The 20,194-nt window shown below is 34.9% G+C and overlaps 1 protein-coding gene across 16 annotated transcripts in view; it reads left to right on the plus strand.

Moving 5' to 3' along the window:
* Positions 1-20,194, plus strand: part of SNAP91 (synaptosome associated protein 91) — a 139,880-nt gene that overhangs the window by 49,253 nt on the left and 70,433 nt on the right. For all 16 annotated transcript variants that reach the window (XM_077903201.1, XM_077903202.1, XM_077903199.1 and 13 more), the window contains exons 3-9: positions 409-551; positions 1,179-1,254; positions 2,261-2,363; positions 4,008-4,101; positions 5,636-5,747; positions 14,363-14,469; positions 18,779-18,820. In XM_077903201.1, coding sequence (XP_077759327.1) covers positions 409-551; positions 1,179-1,254; positions 2,261-2,363; positions 4,008-4,101; positions 5,636-5,747; positions 14,363-14,469; positions 18,779-18,820 — 677 coding nt within the window. The remainder of the gene's footprint in view (positions 1-408; positions 552-1,178; positions 1,255-2,260; positions 2,364-4,007; positions 4,102-5,635; positions 5,748-14,362; positions 14,470-18,778; positions 18,821-20,194) is intronic.

Below are 20,194 nucleotides of genomic sequence, written 5' to 3' on the forward strand. Positions count from 1 at the left end.
ATGTTTACAAAAATACACTTATGTTACTGCCTTCAAATGGTGTATAGAATAAGTGTCCACATGTTTGAGGAATTGTATGAGAAAAGAGAATTAACATGAGGCTTAGCTTTCCTGGAATTTGCAATTTTAAAGAATGACATTAGTACGAGAAAACATAAAATTCAGAAGACACAGAAGAGAATTCAATGGAAAAAAAATAAACTCAAGAAAAAATAAATGCATTGGGTAAATCATGTATATGTGTGCATGTGTAAAAATATTACCACTTATTTTTTTTTAATTTGGTAGCTATTGTCAAAGCAATTTGGGGACTCCTATTTTAGTAAACAGGTTTAAATGTTTAAAATTTGAAATGAAGTTTCATATGTAATGATTAATATCATTGTTGAATTTCTTGTACTTTCATAGATTTGATCCAGGCTACCAATGAGACCAATGTTAATATTCCTCAGATGGCTGACACACTCTTTGAGCGGGCAACAAACAGTAGCTGGGTGGTTGTATTTAAAGCTTTAGTCACAACACATCATCTCATGGTGCATGGAAATGAGGTAAATGGAGTAAACTTTTCCTTTTTTTGGTGAGGGAGGGAGGCATTTATGGAGGGCTCTTTTACTTTTCATTAAGTAGGAGAAGAGGAGATATATGGCTCAATATCGTCCAGAGTACAATTTTAATATTCTATTTTGCTATTTTTTTAAATGTTAAGTTAGACATTCTCTGGGAGACATTGAAATATTAAATATTACTAGTATCTAAAAGGCATATCTCATGTAAATGTATTAGTGGGCACAAATGTTAGGAGAAAGGGACAATAAAATTATTCATCCCATTAGAAACAGTCTTTTGCACCTTTAAGTGAAAATTGCTTTCACAAAAATGCTTAATCTTGGAAAATATTAATGAAATAAAAATTACCCGTATTACATGGGGTACTTACTGAATCATATTAAATTGCAATCTTTGTTATATAAAAAATGAAAAATCATAAAACTTAATTCTAATTCAGCTAGTACTTTTTGGTCTTTTTTCCTTAGAGAAAGTCAGTAGACTAGGAAACTGTATAACTGAGTAAAAAAAAAAATCATAAAGAGAATTTGTAATATCGCTTAGTATCAGCAATTGTTTAAAGGGGTGATTTGGAAATACTGGTTTTAATTCTGATTTTTGTTTTTCAGAGATTTATTCAGTACTTGGCTTCTAGAAATACATTGTTCAATCTCAGCAATTTTTTGGACAAAAGTGGATCCCATGGTGAGAATATTTATGTTTTCTAATTTTTTGGATAATGCTTTTGATGCAAGGTTTTGTTTTTTTGTTTCTTTTTTTTTTTTTTTTTTGAAGTGAGGTTAGGTTCTTAATCTATAATTAGTATAGCTGGTAGTTCTGTTGTATTTAAGAAAAAATGTAAAAGTAATTATATAGTTACTTTGTAGAGCATTAAAATATTTAACTGTTAGAGAACTCAGCATATAAATTGTGTTCTAATTTTGCTTTTTGTCTTTTTGAGTATTTACTGTAACAGTCAGTATTCTAGACCCATAGTCATTTGTTTATGAAAGTACAAAACAGGGGATCCCTGGGTGGCGCAGTGGTTTAGCACCTGCCTTTGGCCCAGAGCGCGATCCTGGAGACCCGGGATCGAATCCCACATCGGGCTCCCGGTGCATGGAGCCTGCTTCTCCCTCTGCCTGTGTCTCTGCCTCTCTCTCTCTCTCTCTGTGACTATCATAAATTAATTAATTAATTAATTAATTAATTAATTAAAAAATAAAAAAAAGGTAATGAAATGAAAAATACTTTCCCAATGAAACATTCTTTGTTTCTTTAATATTGGATTTTTTTTTTTTTTTTTTTTTGGATTTTTTTTAATACAGTCATATATGTTCATTTATCATCCTTATTGGTTGCAAGTACACCAAGCAAGTGGATAGTTCTCAGATAGCTACATGTATTAAGCCTAAAACAGCCTGTTATTTGAAATGGTGAACAAAAATGCAAGGAAAAATCAGAAAAGAGATTCTGTACAAGGATTGTAGCATAACGAAATTGAAGTGTCTTGGAATGTCTCATGCCTAAAGTTTTTCTTGCAGTAGGATTTTTTTTTTCAGTAGGCTTTTAAATGAGACCTTTCTGGTACATTTATTGACCTCATCCTAGCATTATTTACAGTTGGGGAGTTTAAAAAAAATGGTACTAAGCAAAGCACAATTGAAGGTATTTTATTGATTAGTTTTATTTCTTCTGCCCTTCCTTCCAGGTTATGATATGTCTACCTTCATAAGGCGCTATAGTAGATATTTGAATGAAAAGGCTTTCTCTTACAGACAGATGGCATTTGATTTTGCCAGAGTGAAGAAAGGGTATGTTTTTTTCTTTCTCATATTTATTTGAGCAGAGTAAGTCTTTGAGGCATACTTGACTTATCTTAACTAAGCTTAAATACCAAAAATTTTGGTCATGAAGGCCCAGTTTACAATCACCTGAAAAAAGAGACCCAATAGTATTATTGAAGTTAGGCTGGATATTGTAATATGCATTACTTTATATTTTCATGCAGAAAATCTGATTAGCTGCCTAGAGTTGATGTGGTATAACATTTTATTTGTTAAAATCAATTCATAATTGTTAACACGTATATTCCTTTAAATAATTTTAAAGAGAGAGAATTTAAAGTTCTTTCAAAGTTTAAAGAACAGTGGCTTCAGTTCACAATAGTTATTTCTTTGTGTTTTGATTGAGGTAAAACTAAACTGTGTATGTGGTAGAGATCTGTTCTTGAGAAGTAATAATGCCCTAGCATTACACACACTCTCACACTCACAGAGACACCATAATTGAACTGATTATTAATACTAACCATGGATTAAGAAAACCCCTTTGAAACAGAAACATCGTTATCATTTATTTCCCTCTAAATAGATACTGAATTTAATCAGAAGTGTCCAGCCATAAATCTTATAATGTTCCTGACTTGAAATAATGGCAGGGTATTGCAGAATGTTTAATATTTTACTCTCAAGAATTCACACAAAAAGACAACGCTATTTTTCTAAGACTGACCCAGCCTTAGCTTTGAACTACTTTTTTTATCATGGTGCTGAACAATATAAACTTGCCTGTTCAAAATAAATTAGTTTCTTGTGGGTGAACATTTTATAAAATTAAGATTTTTACTTCATCCCTTTCACATTATAGATGATTCTAGTTTACATGTCTTCCTCTGACCCTGGGTAACCAATGTTGACATGCCCAGCTGCATTGTGGCCTTTCTGCAGTGGGTCCATAGCCTTTGTAGAAACCTCTGCACTCTTTTATGGGTATATAAAGATACTTTGGGATGCTTTCCCCACCCTTGAAATGGGAGAGACCCTGTAAGTTGGCATTTTTTAGCCTGTTGACATGAGCTGGGTATTTTCCTCAACTATTTCAATAATGCCACACTGAACCATCCCTGGATGCAAGGGCTCCATAAGAGGCCTGTAGGTGGGCACTCGCTTCAGTGCCCTGTGGGATGCACCCTCAGGCATGGACCTCCAGTTGTGTCCTCCACAGCTAGTTAAACTCTACCTCCTTTTGTCCAAATTGTGCATATCATCTTGCATTTTTCTTCCCTTGATAGTTATTAGCATATACCACTCTGCACTTTTAAGACATGTGCTCTCTTTCTCAAAAACAAACAAGCTGGCATTCACAAAACTTACGCCTCTATTATAGATATGGAAAAACCCATCCAGTAATTCAACTGATCTCTTTTTATCCATACCACACTGCTTTCTTCCTGAGGTCAGTGCAGAAAGAAAGAAAGCACTGCCCATGTGATTGAGGAACAAGAATCGATGAGAGGAAGTAATGTAGAGGGGAATCAACTACAGCCTTTTAATAGCTCAATCATCCCACGAGATTAACAGGGAAATGGAAGGGGCACAGCTTGGAAGAATGCATGTGGTCTTAAATTTCCATATACAAGGAAGTTGCATCTATTTCTTTTTTTAAAACAATTGTAGGGCGGACGGTGTAATGAGGACAATGGCTCCTGAAAAGCTCCTGAAGAGTATGCCAATACTGCAGGGACAAATTGATGCACTGCTTGAATTTGATGTATGTATCGTACTAGAAAATGTGTCCTACATGATTAGTACTGTCTTCTGTTTGAAGGTGGGCTACAGATAAAGCTGGGAATCTACTCACGAAGCAGATTGAGGTCTCCCTCATTTCGATGACCTACTTGAACACTTCATGTCGGCTTTTAGCATGGTAAAGATGACTGGTTATCCAGGTTGCCTGAGTGGTTTCCCAGGCATTTACTTAGGTCATGGAAAGATATGAATGGGACATTCTTGGAACCTCGTGTTCAGAGCAGGATGATGTTCTCCTTTGGTGTTTGACAGGGTGAAATAGCTGCAAGATGTATCTTTAGCCTAAATAAATAGTTAAATACCTTATCCTGCTATTAGAAGCCATTTTATATAGACTGCTTAAATGACACCATCCACTGAAGAGCATTATTTTTGTTTGGTCATGGTCCTTCCTCCTGGCAATACCAATATGACATGTTTCTTAAAACCATACCCTTATCTTGAGTGTGGTGATAAATACATTAGGCTACCCATGTGGTAAAATTATATTTAGCCCTCCTACACACATACACACAGACACACAGACACACACACACGAGTACCAGTTAAACTGGGAAAACCTGAACAAGACTGGTGGTTTGTACCAATTTCAATATCCTGGTTGTGATATTGTACAGTAGTGTTGTAAGATGTTACCATTGGGAGAAACTGGTTAAATGGTTCTTAGAATCTCTGTATTTTTTACAAGTGCATGTGGATTTACAGTTATTTCAAAATGAAAAGTTCAAATAAACATATCTGATTCATGAAAATAAAATATTCTGACATGTAAGAAGATTCTTAACTCACAATGTTAGCTTTCCTCTGTTTTGGTGGTTGCCTGGAACAAAGATTTCCATCTATTAGTGACTTAAAATTTCTGTTAAGATCATACGGTTTAATCTATAACTGAGTCCTAGTTACAACATCCATCTCTTTTTGAAATTTCAGTAAAAGCAGCAAAGCATCTTGTTTTTTGATGGATTTTATAGTAAGGACTTACTAGATATTTATGCAATTGCTTTTCTTAACTTTTTTTCCTCTTTATTCATTTGTTTTTCTTTGCTTTTCTTGCCCTTAAAAACAGTTCTGTCTTAAGGGAGAAAAGTCCTAGAGGGAAAAAGAACAGCGCTTGTGTGTATATATATATATATACATATATATATATATATATATATATATATATATATATATATATATATATATATATATCATGATAAAAGTAACAAAGACTAGATGTTCAGAAGTTAGATTTGATTGACCTATGAATCATTGATCAAATAGAATGTATATATATCTTAAAATTGATAGAAGTAACTTCCTTGACTGAAATTGAAGTAAAAAAAAATTGCAGTCCATCTTTTGACATTGGTAGAGTTACTACTAAAAGAGTTATACAACATTTGTAGACTATAGATTAATTTCTCAGTAATCATTTTAGACATTTTCACGTGCTCTGAGAAAAATTATCATTTGATGACATGTAATTAACATATTAAATTTTTATCTTTTTCTAGGTGCATCCAAATGAGCTAACAAATGGTGTCATAAATGCTGCATTTATGCTTCTTTTCAAAGATCTTATCAAACTTTTTGCTTGCTACAATGATGGCGTTATTAACTTACTTGGTAGGTAGAACTTCAAAATGGTATCTTTGTATAAAGACTGGATCAGAATGCAAAAATTTGGATGCCATAGACTTAATAGATAAAGTCAGTTTTTATGTCAGTCAAAGATTAAGTGCAAGAAACAGAAAGCACTCTAGAAATTTCAAGCAGAAGGGATTTCATACAAGGATTTTGGTGCTTAGAAAGTACCGGAATGACTGAAGGTTCTAGGCTTTGCCTTTTATAATAAGTCCCAATAACCCCTGGTCATTGTGCTAATGGCTACCTCTGATGCCACCCCTAGAAACATATAGGAATAAGAAGCCACTGCCACCTCATTAAGTATTATAGAAGAGCCACTCCAGCTCCTAGGTTTCTGGACCCATATACTCTAGCTGTGGTGAACAATGTACCATAGACTGGCCAGTGGTGCAGAATCTCTAACTCTTAAGGTATCTTCTTAGAGTAGGTTTAAAATAGCGTGTTCTGTAGAGCCATTCCATCATTATGTAAGATCAGCTATTTCTGGGCTAAAGGGATTCGTGCTAAGACTGACAAATCCTGTGGGGTACGTCTGTTGTCTCACTTCTTGTGTAGCAGAATAGTATTGTGTGAGATACCATAATGGGGAGTAATTCCCCAGATGGTGGTACTGGCAAAGCAATATGGGCAGAGGTGATAAATCCATATCCAAGATAAACTATCTATTCTAGAATAGAGAGATCACTGCTCTTTTCCTTGGTAAAAGGAATTAATCTTTAACTTGTTACTTGGCGGATGACTCTACACTCCCTGGGTTATGATGCCAGGGTAGAAGCTCAGAGTTGATCTCAGGTATTGACAGACTGAAGACTTAGCAATGATGCAGATATATCAGACTATGTTGTTGGATCTATTCATAACCTCCACTTATAATAGGCAATATGTTCATCAGCATACAGAGTCCTTTTATCCCTTGATCATTGAGAATCTTTTTGTGGTAATTACCCTTTAATCTATATTTGCATAAAATGAAAATAGCTTCATGCTCTTTATCCATTCTAAGAGGTCCATCCACTACCTTTTCTCTAGACCTTGTCACCAATCTTCCAATTTTATTTTTTCCAAGTTTTTGGTCATCTAGGCCAGCAGTTAGTAACTGCTCATCTTTTGGTGTAGTTCCATTTGTCTTACCATTTTTTTTTAAAGATTTTATTCATTTACTTATTTTAGAGAGCAAATGAGCATGCATGGAGAAAGGGGCAAAGGGAGAGGAAGAGAAAGAATCTCAAGCAGACTATGGACTGGGCCCAGAGTCCAGTGCAGGGCTTGATCCCACAACCCTGAGATCATGACCTGAGCTGAAATCAACAGTTGGATGCTTAACCAACTGAGCCATCCAGGCGCCCCAACTCATCATCTTAACTTTGACATAAAGTGAAAATCAGATAGATACACTGCTTGAAGTTTGGATTACAGTAAGATTTCTTTCTGCTCTCAAGGAGGGGATATAATGACTTAGCAAACCAATTTTAACTAGTGCCAGCATGAAAAACCATCTCTAAACCAACCTTGAATTCTTTTTCTCCTCAGTCTGCTGGTCATGGGGAATTCCCCAAAGGCCATAGGTATGATTGGAGGGAAAAACACAGCCCAGAAGAGTAGGTGCAGTGGGAATATGAGCCATCTGTTTGTACAACCCACATGGGTATTCAGGATTCACTTGAGGCTGACTGCTTCAATACCACTTTCATTTGATGATAGAGTGTTCTTACACTTGTCCAACTTATGGGTATGTATATTAGATAACACTTGAGGTCTTATGATCACTTGATATTCTGTGGTTAGAATCTCAGTCTCTATAAGCAAGCCAAGAACAGTTTTTCCAAAGGAGATTAGTTACTGTCTGAAGAAGACATGGCTCTGCTCCAAAGCTCCACTGTATTTTCCTGTTGGAGTGTGCCAGATGCATTCTACAACATTTGGATCTACTGCAGGCACTTTGAGTACTTTTAAGTCCATAGGAACAAAGGCCCATGTGGTTCCATTTTGGAGCAGTTTCAGAGCCTTCCCCTGATCTGGATCCTACTTAAATCTGACACCATACCTGATACTCTTTATAGAGTAGAACACACACATGTTGTATATGTTACCTCTAAAACTAAAAAAGCTCAGCAAACTTCGGCCTACATTTTAGTTACAGAGGTTATAAGGTGAAGCAATTTGTTTTTCACATGCAGGGGACTTTTGGACCCAAAGAAAATTTGTTAATGTAACAGGTCTCTGAACTTTCATAAATTCTCTCTCCCACTCCATGACATACATGTGACTTATCAAGGCACCTAGCATAACTGAAATTCTTGACCACTGGGTACAATCAACCTGATGTCACTAATGTGACAACCGGTGGAATTGTGATAGCCAGAGAGGTTGATATCTTTGAAATAAGACAGCAAGCATATACTATCATCCCTGCCAGATGAAAGCAAATTACTTCTGGTGGGCTCTGTTTTTGGGGATAGGGATAAAAAGAGTTTTCTAGTTTGATAGCTGCCTATCAAGTGTCAAGAATGATGCTGATTTTATGCTGCTATGCTGGTAACAGGGACACGTCTGGAAATCTACAAGTAAGGGTCATCACCTGATTAGGTTCACAGTAATTTACTGTAAATCTCTACCTACAACCCATTTCACAAACCAGATATGCAAGTTAATCGAGGAAATTGATGTAATTGCTACCCCTAAAAAAAAAAAAAAAAATTGCTACCCCTGTATCTTTCAAGAGTTCAGGAAACTAGTGTGGGGACTCTGCTATTTTCAAAGTATTTCTATTCCAAACATATATTCCAGTAACTGGGGAAACTTCAACTACAGATAGTTGCATACATCCACTGGATCTAATTTTCTTTTATTGCCTAATCCCTAAAAAGCTTCCCCTCAAGTTGGTAGAATGTAGAGTAACATTTTGGGTTCCCGGGGAGTAACATTAGTTTAGAGTTAGTGTTCCTGGAAAGTCTGGGTATATCCCCTTTCCCTGGGCTTAGTCACCCAGATAAAGGTCTCTGACAGAAGAGGAAAAAAAGTCTTTTGGCTGTGTGCTTCAAGGACATTTCTTAAGAATATTTGGGGAGCTTATTAAAATTCAAATTGCTAAACCTCAACCCTTAGTTCCTAATTCAGTAGATCTGGGGTTGAGCCTGAGAATTTGCATTCCTAATAAGGTCCTGAGTGGTGCTGTTGATACTGGTTTGGGATATTGGTTTGGGAATCACTATATTAGAGCTAATTCCAGATGTTCAGGCTAGCATCTGAATCCATGTTTTTCTTTAGCATGTTCACCCAAATTGACACATTATCAATTATATCACGAAATCTAATGTGATATGCCTTCCTGCCTATTCAGAACCTTTAGAATCTGTACCCAACTCTCTACATTTTTATCAATGATGGTTGTCAGATTTCAGAAGGGAAAATGTAAGATGTCCAGTTAAATTTGTGTTCAGACCAACATGAATATTTTTATATTAATAAATCCTGTTCAATATTTGGGACATATTTATGCTAAAAAGTTACCTATTTACAATTAAGATTTAATCAGTATCTTGTATTTTATCTAGCAACCCTACTGCCAACAGAATTTGCAAGGACTTGCACTTCTATTTTTTTGTCCTGGGTCAGACTTTGTACTTGTCTCCCTGGGGCATTCAGGGATTGCTGCCTTCTAAATCTCATTCTAGGTACTGAGGCAGTTGGCAAGGGGAAAAGGGTAAGAAATAGATGGATTGAATATAAGAAAAATTTTCATTCTTTCATGAAAGGTGATTTCATTATAGGATCACCAGGCAAGACAGGACCAGCCTCTTCAGACTGAGGAAAAGCTTCTTCAGGCAAGAGTAGCTCACTTTGGTTTGAATCTACCGAAGCACTCTCCTTTCTAGTTTTTCTTCTCCATAAACATCCTAACTTTCACAGAGGAGACAGTGGTGAGGCTGGGAATTTAACTTAACCACATACATTGTAATTCAGCAACTTAACAAGATTAGACTCTCTGACTTTCAGCGATGACAGCCCTATGTCTGCAAGAGATAAGACTATTTGAAGGCAGTTTTGGAGTACCACTGTCTGACTGGTGCCTCGAGCCAATAATTTAAAATCCTGTGTTGTCATTTTCCTTTGGAGTCAGGAGCAGCCATCCACTCTACCTTCTATTTGTCTTATTGCCATCATGGCTGTCTCTCCCAGTAAGCTTCATTTTAGCTATTCATTTCAGAAAACCATAGGTGACAATTTAAGTAATCATTTTGCTCCTGTATAGCACAGACTGTGAGATCCAATTTTCTGTTAGTTGTGGGTAGGTCATCACTGCCTTCAGATCCAGCCAGTTACTTATCTAGTCCCAGATACCCATCTTTGACTATTATGAGGGTCTGATTTCTACAAGTACTTCAAATACCAAATACTGTGCTTATTCAAGAAACAGAAACCGCTCCACATACTCTAAATTAAAAGGGATCTAATATAGGAAGTTGGGTGCTTAAGTAATTATCAGAAGTGGTTCTAGGCTTAGCCTCCTGAATGACTTCTGAAATGATAAATTCTTACACACCAGGAAAGCTACTACTTCTGAGCCCACCACTTTATGGTACACTAAAAATGAGAAACTTCTGCCACCACCTCAGCTGCCTTGCAGCCTCAGGAACCTAGAGAATAGACACCTGAAGCTATAATCCAGGAAGTAGGGAGTCATATCAAATGGGTGTGACTATAACCACTACTCCTCAGAACCTTGGAGGGTGGAGGGTAGACAGTGGAATGCTGCGGAAGGATAATCTTACATTTCTAGGGACTTTCTTGTCACAGAAATAGCTAATAACGTACAGGAAGATGGCTTCTACCTCAGTTTCACCTTCCAGATCTCTCACAGGTCTGTCTAATTTACAGAACTGAATTTGTATCCGACATCCTAGCTTCTCCTAAGTCTAGAAAGAGAGAGAATGGAGGTTGGGTAAGGCAATCAAACACAGTGCTCTTAGAGATTTTGCCCTATTGGGGAAAGATACCTGTTAATATGTAATTCAACACCGTATTACCTTTATTTCAAGTGGGAGGGTTTACCAGTAAAACAAATAACAGATCTTCCCATTCCCTTTTATGGGCATATCTTTCTCTTCCTTACCACTCATAAATGTGAGTTTTTGCTATGATTCATTTCTAGCCAGTTATTTTCCTGCTTTCTTATATATTTTTCTTTGGGAACCCTATGGTTTCCTATGGAGATATCCTTATGATGAGTCCCAGATTTATTCTTTCAGTCTGTAACTTTTCTTCTGAGCATCAGTTTTGCAAGTCTTATTTGTAGACACTTAAATTTAGATATTGTGTTTTTAAAACTCAGCAATCTTCAAAACAGAACTCTTGAATTTGCCCTTCCTAATCTCATTTCTATTGATACATAGTCTTTTAAACCTAAAACCTCAGTTATTTTGGAGTTGCTTATCTTATTCAACTCCATAAACAGTCAGAAATGAAGTTCCGATTTGTTCTCATGCCCTCTCACTAGTGTGTACCCTTGTTGGTTTCCTACTTCTGCTTCAAAAACATTGATTGGACTTACTGCCTTTACAATTCATTGAGCAGTTAAACACGTTAAGCCATGTGTTTCTCCTCTATTGTCTTGAACACCTGCTTAAATGCTGCTCTGTTTTACTTTCTCTTTATGTTGACTTCAGAGATAAGATTGTAGTAAGTGCATTTTCTCTGTATTTTAAAATAATAACCATGCGATATATATTTTTATTTCATCTAATTTGAAAAGGATAGTCTGTTGTCTAACAGTAGGAGCAGAAAAGGAGAGTTGTATCTTCATATTAAAGACTTGACCTCAAAAGTGGTAGAGGTATGTGTTCTTGCCTTATCACATTCTGGTGTTGAGTAGCCTTCATTCAGCATTGCTGTTAAATTGCTCTTACAAAAATAACACTCTAGAAGGTAGATACGCTTACTATATCCTGTGTGTTTTAATACAGGTATGTGTTTTGCTTGTTCACTAAATAGTGCTAGGAATTAACTTTATAAATAAATTATGGGTTAGTTTTAATCAAGGACTTCATGAGCAGTTTTCTGCAGCTAATGTTGGAATCCATGTTGGTGCCGCAAATCTTTGCAAACATTTTATCACTTATAATGAAACTCCGACGTGCAAGTAAGAAGATGCTTTCCTTTTGACTAATGGGCATTAGTCATAGTCCATGTGCAAAAGCCTTAGTTTATTTCACAGGAATGAGATTCCTTTTTGTCTGATTCTTTTCCTTAGGACAGTTGTTCTGTGAAAATTAATAGTAATATGACAAGGAAATTTATCAACACGTTATAAAGATTCACATAAAAAGGCCAAATTTGAAATTTCATTTCAAATACTGAAAATCAACATATGTTATCTTTAGTATGAAATAAAGACAGAAGCTTATTTCTGGATAACCCATCCCTTCTGTTAAAAGTATGAATTGCTCCTGGCCCTACCATAGTCTCTTAGGGGACAGGGGAATCTCACAGCTTCCCCTATATCAGTACATGTTGCTTTTCTGTATCATTACCACTGTTACAGAAACAATTTGGAAATTATAACCTAAAGCCATAATAATTTTTTTACTTTGTTCCTGAATCCTAAATTACCGTGAAAGATATGAACAATTTAAAAAGCATCCAGAGGAGACAGATTGCGTAAGGTTCTGGTGCATTTGTTCTAAAAGGAAATTAAAATTATTAAGTTGATTTCTTTTTTTGTGTTACTGCTGAAGATCTGATGTAAATAAGTAAACTTAGATTATAGTAAAGAAAAGTAATTTAGATGTTTGGAAGAAATTATTTATGTGAAGATTGTTTAGAAAGAAAGAAAGAATTATATTTTGCCAGGATAAGTCCTTTTTTAAAAAAGTTTAAACTGTAAAAGATTTATTATTCCCTTATAGCACCGTAATTCTACCTGTAGCATTAGAAAACAGGATAGAGTGGATAAAGAAGAGATTTGGCCACTTTTAGATACTGAAGTGTAGTTGACAATGTTATATTAGTTTCAGATGTACAACAAACTGATTTGACTATTCTGTACATTATCATGCAGTGCTCACTGTAAGTGTAGTCACCATCTGTCACCATAACAGTGTTATTACAGTATTATTGACTGTGTTCCCTATGCTTTGCTATTCATCTCTGTGACTTTATTTATTTTATAACTGGAAGTTTATAGCTCTTAATTCCCTTCATCTATTTCACCCATCCCCCCACCCACCTCCCCTCTGGCAACCACCAGTTTGTTCTTTGTATTTAAGAGTCCGTTTTTTGTTTTGCTTTATAAATTCTACATGTAAGTGAAATAATATGGTATTTGTTTTTCTCTGACTTGCTTCACTTAGCATAATACCTTTTAGGTTAGATATGGCCATATTTTAAAAGACTTACTTCCCTCTCAACTCTTAAGTGCAAAACAGTATGTGTTTGTTTTCTTGATCTTTTTGCCTCCCTTGAATACCCTACAGGGGAGGTCCATGTTAAATGTAAAATTACCCAGACTGTCAACAGAAGGTAATGAGTAGCTACCCTCAATAATTAGTTCTTTGTGTAATTATATATTATTAAACCTTTCTTGAGAAAATTAAAAATACTTTTAAGGTAGTAAAATTACATGCTGAATGAAATTAAGAACCTTAAAGTATGAGAGAATATAAAAATAGCATGTGTGTTACCATGTGAAAATATAAAATAATGAAGAATACAGAATCATCTTCAGTTATGATCCAGAGTGGCCTGGAAGCTGTTGCACACCCTGGCCTTCTCTGTCTTCATTCACAATGTCAATAATTATTGACTGAATGAATTGATAAATGACTGGCTGGCAAAAATACTGATAAAATGCTGGTTTTCTTCCAAACACTTTTGTAGAAAATACACTTGTGTAGTGTAATTATAATGGAGCTATAGTACCCTTGTGATTGTGAATTCCAGTCTTGGGAGTGCAAGAGAGAGCGGCAAAAGGATCCTCTGTTTTTCTGTCTGGAAAGTTGAAAGTTAAAGGAGGATACAATTATAGACTAGGAAGCCATGATGAGTTTGGTAAACCAAATATTTTTCACAAAACACCACTACTGTCTAGCAAGAGACACATTATAATGTTTGAAAGAACCATTTATGGCCAATAAAAGTTTCAATTTATACAGAGTGTAGACAAAGAATTAAAGAATTTTTTAATTTGGAGAAACGTATTGCTTTATAGGTTATTGGTTTATGGTGAGCTAATAAGAAAATGAAGATGCTGTAAAACTTGTGAGATTATAAGCAAGTATTTGATTCTATTTTCTAAAGCAGGGTACTGGGATATATATATGGATCATGAATTTAACTTGTTGCGACACTTCATATGTTCTTCTACTTTAATTGTGCTTTCATTATTTAAATGCTTCCATTTGAGACACCTAGAACATAACTCTGTTCTTAAACTTTGTGAGTCCCCCTTCTTTTAGGTACTTTAGAACCTCATACAGGTTGAAGTGCCTATTGTTTTGATCCAAATGCTCATTTAAGTTTTAATTAATAGTATTAACATAAACTTAGAAGAAAATTGAAATAATAGTCTTTTCAAAATGCTTATCTATCTCTTCCAGAAAAGTTTTTTGAAATGAAGAAAGGACAATGTAAAGATGCCCTAGAAATTTACAAACGATTTCTAACTAGAATGACAAGAGTATCTGAATTTCTCAAAGTTGCAGAGGTAAGTAATATTAAGCTGTGTTGGGAATATAATTTAAGAATATAAATTTATGTATCTAGAGTCAGTAATGGGGTTTATAATCTGGCAAGGCATTCTGTCCCAGAACTCCAGTGTATTAGGGCTAAAAGTGGCCTCAAATGTCCTCTCCTTCAACTTCTCACTGAGAACTGTACACTCCTGCATCCCAATTAAATGATCATTCTGTGTTCAAATACAAGTTTCATGGATACTGAGCAGATTCAGAGCTTTAAAAGGTGGTTTATCCCTCCTCTCCACTTATGGCTATCTTTGATTGTAAGGAAGAGCTTCCTTTTTATTAAACCCTGAACAAAAAAAAGTCCATGGGACCCCTGGGTGACTCAGTGGTTGAGCGTCTACCTTCGGCTCAGGTCATGATCCCAGGGTCCTGGGATCAAGTTCCACATTGGGCTCATCACAGGGAGCCTGCTTCTCCCTCTACCTTTGTCTCTGCCTCTCTCTCTGGGTCTCTCATGGATAAATAAAATATTTTTAAAAAGCCCTTAAGAAAGTCCATTTATTGTTCTTAGTGTGTAGAAATCATACATATGACCTTCTTACTTTGTCAGTATTTAAATACAAGGAAAAAAATTAAAGTACATTAATTTTATGAAGTTTATAAATTGTTTCTTAAGGATGTCTGTTTGTACTTAATCACAATAACTGTGTAACCATACAATTGGTGTTCCTGAGGAGGTGATACTTGTAAGTTAGTGTTTTCTCTCATGAAATCCAGTTATTGATTCATACTGATATTGGAAGTTACAACATTGTTATCACAGTCGTTTGGCAGGATGACTAGTTGGGTCTTATCTTACGTGTGGGTGAACAAATTGTATTGACTGGAGTGCCATGTGCGAGGCATTCAGAAGGTGAACAGCAAAGCATACAAGGCTGTGGCCATGGAACAGTTGTGCCATGCTTTTTCAGTTTTTGTCATTTTGAGAATATAGCACAAGAACAAGCATTTTATACACACAATTCCAAAAGCACTGTAGTCCATGCATTATCTTTCAAATTTCACTTATTCACAGGAATAATAATTGTCAAATTCAAATTAGGGGACTGATAACTGCAAAACACAGTCTCTTGACCTTGGTCCATATAGTTTGTAATCAGAACAAAAGTATTTTTTAATATCTAATATGAGAAACAAAGGGCAAAGACTAGTTTACAGGAATTACATATACATGAAGGCATGTGTATTTCTCAAGGGCTTATTGATGATGGTTGTCTTTAAGAAAGGATAGACTTGCTTGAAAGTTTTGCTTTTCCTGCTATACAGTTTTGCTTTTTGTATTTGATAAGATTTTCCTCTGGTTTAACCTTAGTTATCAATATAATCTAGTAAAATTTGCCTGACTTTTTTCTGTGGAAATATCAATTATGCCTAAGCATCCAGAGCAGAAGATCCTTTCATTGTTCCATTGAGTCTTGGTACATGTGCTGCCCAGCTCTCCCATTCTTTATTGTATATGTTAGATAGGTAAGGAGCTGGACGTGTGACAATCTAGGGTATACATTTCTCTAATCAACACTGTAAGGCTGGATTCAAGGTCTTTGTGAGAAAGGGGGCACTTATTTATTAATTCATTCTCTTTTTAGGTGTAACATTTTATTTCATATATCTTGATAATTTCATGTTAGCACAGGCCCATTTCAGGCTGTTGAGAAGAAAGTATACAGAAATTAGTCTAAATAACTGAATATAAATATTATACTTTTATTTGAACTTTAGGACTATGACTTTTTTATACAATGATACTAATTTACAAAATTATTTTAATAGAATAAATACTAACCCGCAATGGGCTAACAACCATTTGTGTTTTCTTTACTTAAATTACATTATTCATAATTTAGGTATTAATTGTTTGAATACCAATGTTGAGTGGTTCAGCTATGATTGGTAAATACAGAAATTTCTTAACAAATGTACAAAGCTTCTCTCTCTACCAAACAACCCTTGTGTGATGTACATATGTATGGACCATATCCAGTAGCTACCCTGTAGTTGGTACCATTTTACTGAAGAATGTGTAGAAGACTTCTAGAATGCCATTTTTAAAATAGAACTATTTATATAGGCTATTGGCAAATATTAACAAATTGTCTGCCATGTTAAAAGGAACATAGAGTAGTTGAACAACATCTATGGAAACATTCAAATATCCCAGAGGAATGGCTTGGAATGTAGAAAACTTTGCATGTTTTGAATTTTTACTATGAAGTCTCCTAAAGCAGGCAACTGAAACTTTGTAAAATGGTTGTTTTATAACTAATAGGCATTTCTTCTAAACACACTTCCCTTTTTATAGAACTAAGTTATTCTTAGTTTGCTATTCTAAGATAAATACCAAGTCGTAGGAGTTATGTCTCCCAGAATATTTGCAGACAGAAAGTGATGAGATTTCTGGAATACAGTTACACCTCAGCTCAAGCCTCCAATTACATTATGGTTCAGAAGTTCAGGTTAGTGAAAATAGCAGTGTCAAGGAAGAATTCCTAAATTATGTCTTCTGTTCAAAAAAGTTCTGTTAACTATCTATTTAAGAGAAACATATCACCTTTTATCAAGATGATCCTAATATTAAAGATGCATGATACTTTAATTTCAAAAATGCTGACTTCATTCATATTAATATTTTTAATGGATCACTTAAAGATGTATTAAAATATGGAAATAAATGGAATGAAGTTACCTAAGTTTATAATTTCCATAATTTGTGATAGTTAACTGAGTTTCGGGAAGCAACAATAGCTTCCCTAAAGCCAGAGTTCAGTCATTGGCAGGTAATGTCTATACCTTCAGGAGGAATCTGCAGCCTAAGTTGCTCTAGGAGAATGAGAGTCAATGCTCTACATCAGTAGTTCTCCACAATGGGTGATTTTGCTCCCCTCTTCTCCCCAGCAACCAGTGTCTTGAGACATTTTTGGTTGTCACAACTGGAGGAAAGGGAAGTATTGGCATCCAGTAGGTAGAGAAGGATGTTGCTAATATCCTACAGTGCAAAAGACAGACCTGAAAAATTATCATCCTAAAATGTGAATGGTGCCATGCCTGAGAAACCCTGCTATAGACTAGAGAAAGCAAAATAAAGAACTTAGCTAAGAGCATTTGTCAAACAAGTGGTTTTTCCGATCTCTAGTTTATTTTATTGTCTTTGTAGGAACCCAGTACTTATGCTTGCTTCATGCATTTGCTTCTGCATTTCCATCAACATAATCAAGGCAGTTCATGTCTCAAAGGGAGAGATTGATTTAACCTACTTTGTTTCTTTGAGCCTACATTTTATCATTTACATAATGAGAGAATTGAAGTTATGATTTGTATTTTTCCCCAGGTTTTTATTTTGAATAATTTTTAAACCCACGAAAGAGTTGATAGAGCAGTATAGTTAACTTGTATATATACTCTTTTCATTGATTCACTTTCATTTGTATATTCCCATATTTGTGCTCTTTCGTGCTATTTCTCCTTTCTGTTCTTCCTCCCTCCCCTGCTTCTCTTCCCTAAGCTACCAACACTAACATTTCACATGTGCTTTTACCTAATAACTCCAGTTCTACAGGTATGTTCACATACTTACAAAATGCTGTGAGCAGCATTGCTCCCAATGGCCAGAGATTAGAAGCAATTTCAATGTTCGTTAATATGTGACTTATTAAATAAAAATAAATCATAGGGAAAGACGCTGTTTAAAAAAATAAGTAAACTGTGTGTTAATGCGGATATCTGTCTGAGATGTATTGTTAAATGAAAAATATAAGCCCAGTGTATATAATACACTGTTATTGCATAATAATGAAGGAAGTAAATATGTATTTATATATTTCTGATTTCCTTAGATATACATAAAGAAACTCTGGAAGGATACATAAGAAAAAAACAATGGTTCTCTCTGTGGGAAGAGAGGTGGATCCTACACCTTGAACAAGTTATTAAACCTAAATGACCATTCCCTGTCAGAGGATTTACTGAGCATTTATAACAATTTAAATTTAGTCTAAGAATTTTTTTTTTTTACTTTTAGCTGTCATTAGCTGTGGAGGAAACCTTTAAATTTTATACTTCAATATCTTGTGTCTTTTTTTGGGTTCTAGTGAAATTCTGTACATTTGTTATATCTAACTACATTAAGAAAATCATTGCTCTATTATGTTGAGTTGACAGTTCTTTTATACCAGGATTCAGCTTGGTTTTAACTATTCTGTGGATTGTCTTCTGTTAAATGCAAAGAAATTAATTTTAAAAATTCCCATTAAGAACCTTATCTTTTTTAATCTGCAGCAAGTTGGCATTGATAAAGGTGACATTCCTGACCTCACACAGGTAAGTGATTCTCTGAGTGAAAAGTGTAGTAGGCATGAAATTATTACTCCATAGTTTGCCATAAAAGATATTACCTAGAGCATAGTCTTATAAGCATTTAATGCATTTTGAATTTTTGAATTTAGGCCAACCAACTTTCTTGGAAATTATTCTAGCTTGCATATTTTTTCTAGCTACTGAATATATTTCTGGAGTTAATATGAAGATTTACCTGCCCTTATAACATAGCTTCTTCTTTTAAAGGCATCCAAATTTACTGTTTGAGGACCATCTTTTCATTCTTGAACTTGATTCAAAAAGAAGCCTTGAATAATGTTTGAAAAGCACTTTGTCTCTGAACAGTGACTATTGGTGGGCATGTAGTTGGAACATTGAAATGTTCTTTCTGCTTGTTCTCCTAGTTTTCAACATTTCCCAGGTAAAAAGGAGGGGCATGGAAGAGGAGCACTCTGATCCTATAGTTCTACTACACTGATTCTTGTCTTCCCTATCAAGTAGAGGAATTTCTACCATAATTAACCTTTAAAAAAAAATTCATAGTAGTAGATAAGTGATTTCTCTGGGGATCATCTAGTAAGCAAAAATAATAGTAGTGCCTTCTTATGGATCCTTTCATCTGTCAAGAGGGTACACTATAGGGCTCCTAAGATGTAGAATCAAGAACCATTAACATGTCCAGAATTACTGTGTGACTTTTCTCATAATTGGCAGGAACTGTTTTCATTTAATCAACTCTTTACCGTGTTATGGTAAATTTCTGTCCCAAACATGTCCTTTAACTAGAGATTGTGAGATATTAAGAGAGAATATAGAGCTTCTATCTTACATACCAGTAGTGAATGTATGAGTTTTCTATCTTTGTAAATAAAGAGTCATCATAATAGAAGAAAACTGTCATAATAAAAGATGACCCACTTTTTAATAATAACAAAATGACTATCTTTATAATCCTTTGAAATGTTTCTATATTTAAAATAATAACAAATAAATATTTATATTGTAGTTTGGTAAAATAGCCAAGTAATACATATTAACCTAAAAAAAAGGTAGATATTAAAATATATTGCTCAATGAATAGCTTTTAGAAATGGTAAATAATCTTTAATTCAACTGTATAGATGCTCTTACTATGGAATAAAAGTAAAACTAAATATATTATCATAGAGGCTCTCAGTTAAGAAGAAAATAGGTCCTCATTTGTCTCAGTTTGTATAACATCTGAGACAAAAGTTTAAAAGAATATTTAAATATCTTTTTGTTTGGGGGCATTTGGGTGGCTTAGTTAGGTAAGTGTCCAACTGTTGATTTCAGCTCACGTCTTGATCTCAGGGTCTTGAGTTCAGGCCCGGCTTGGTTCTTTTTTTTTTTTTTTTT

This window comes from Canis aureus, chromosome 7 (assembly GCF_053574225.1).
Source record: "Canis aureus isolate CA01 chromosome 7, VMU_Caureus_v.1.0, whole genome shotgun sequence".
Classification (NCBI taxonomy): Eukaryota; Metazoa; Chordata; class Mammalia; order Carnivora; family Canidae; genus Canis; species Canis aureus.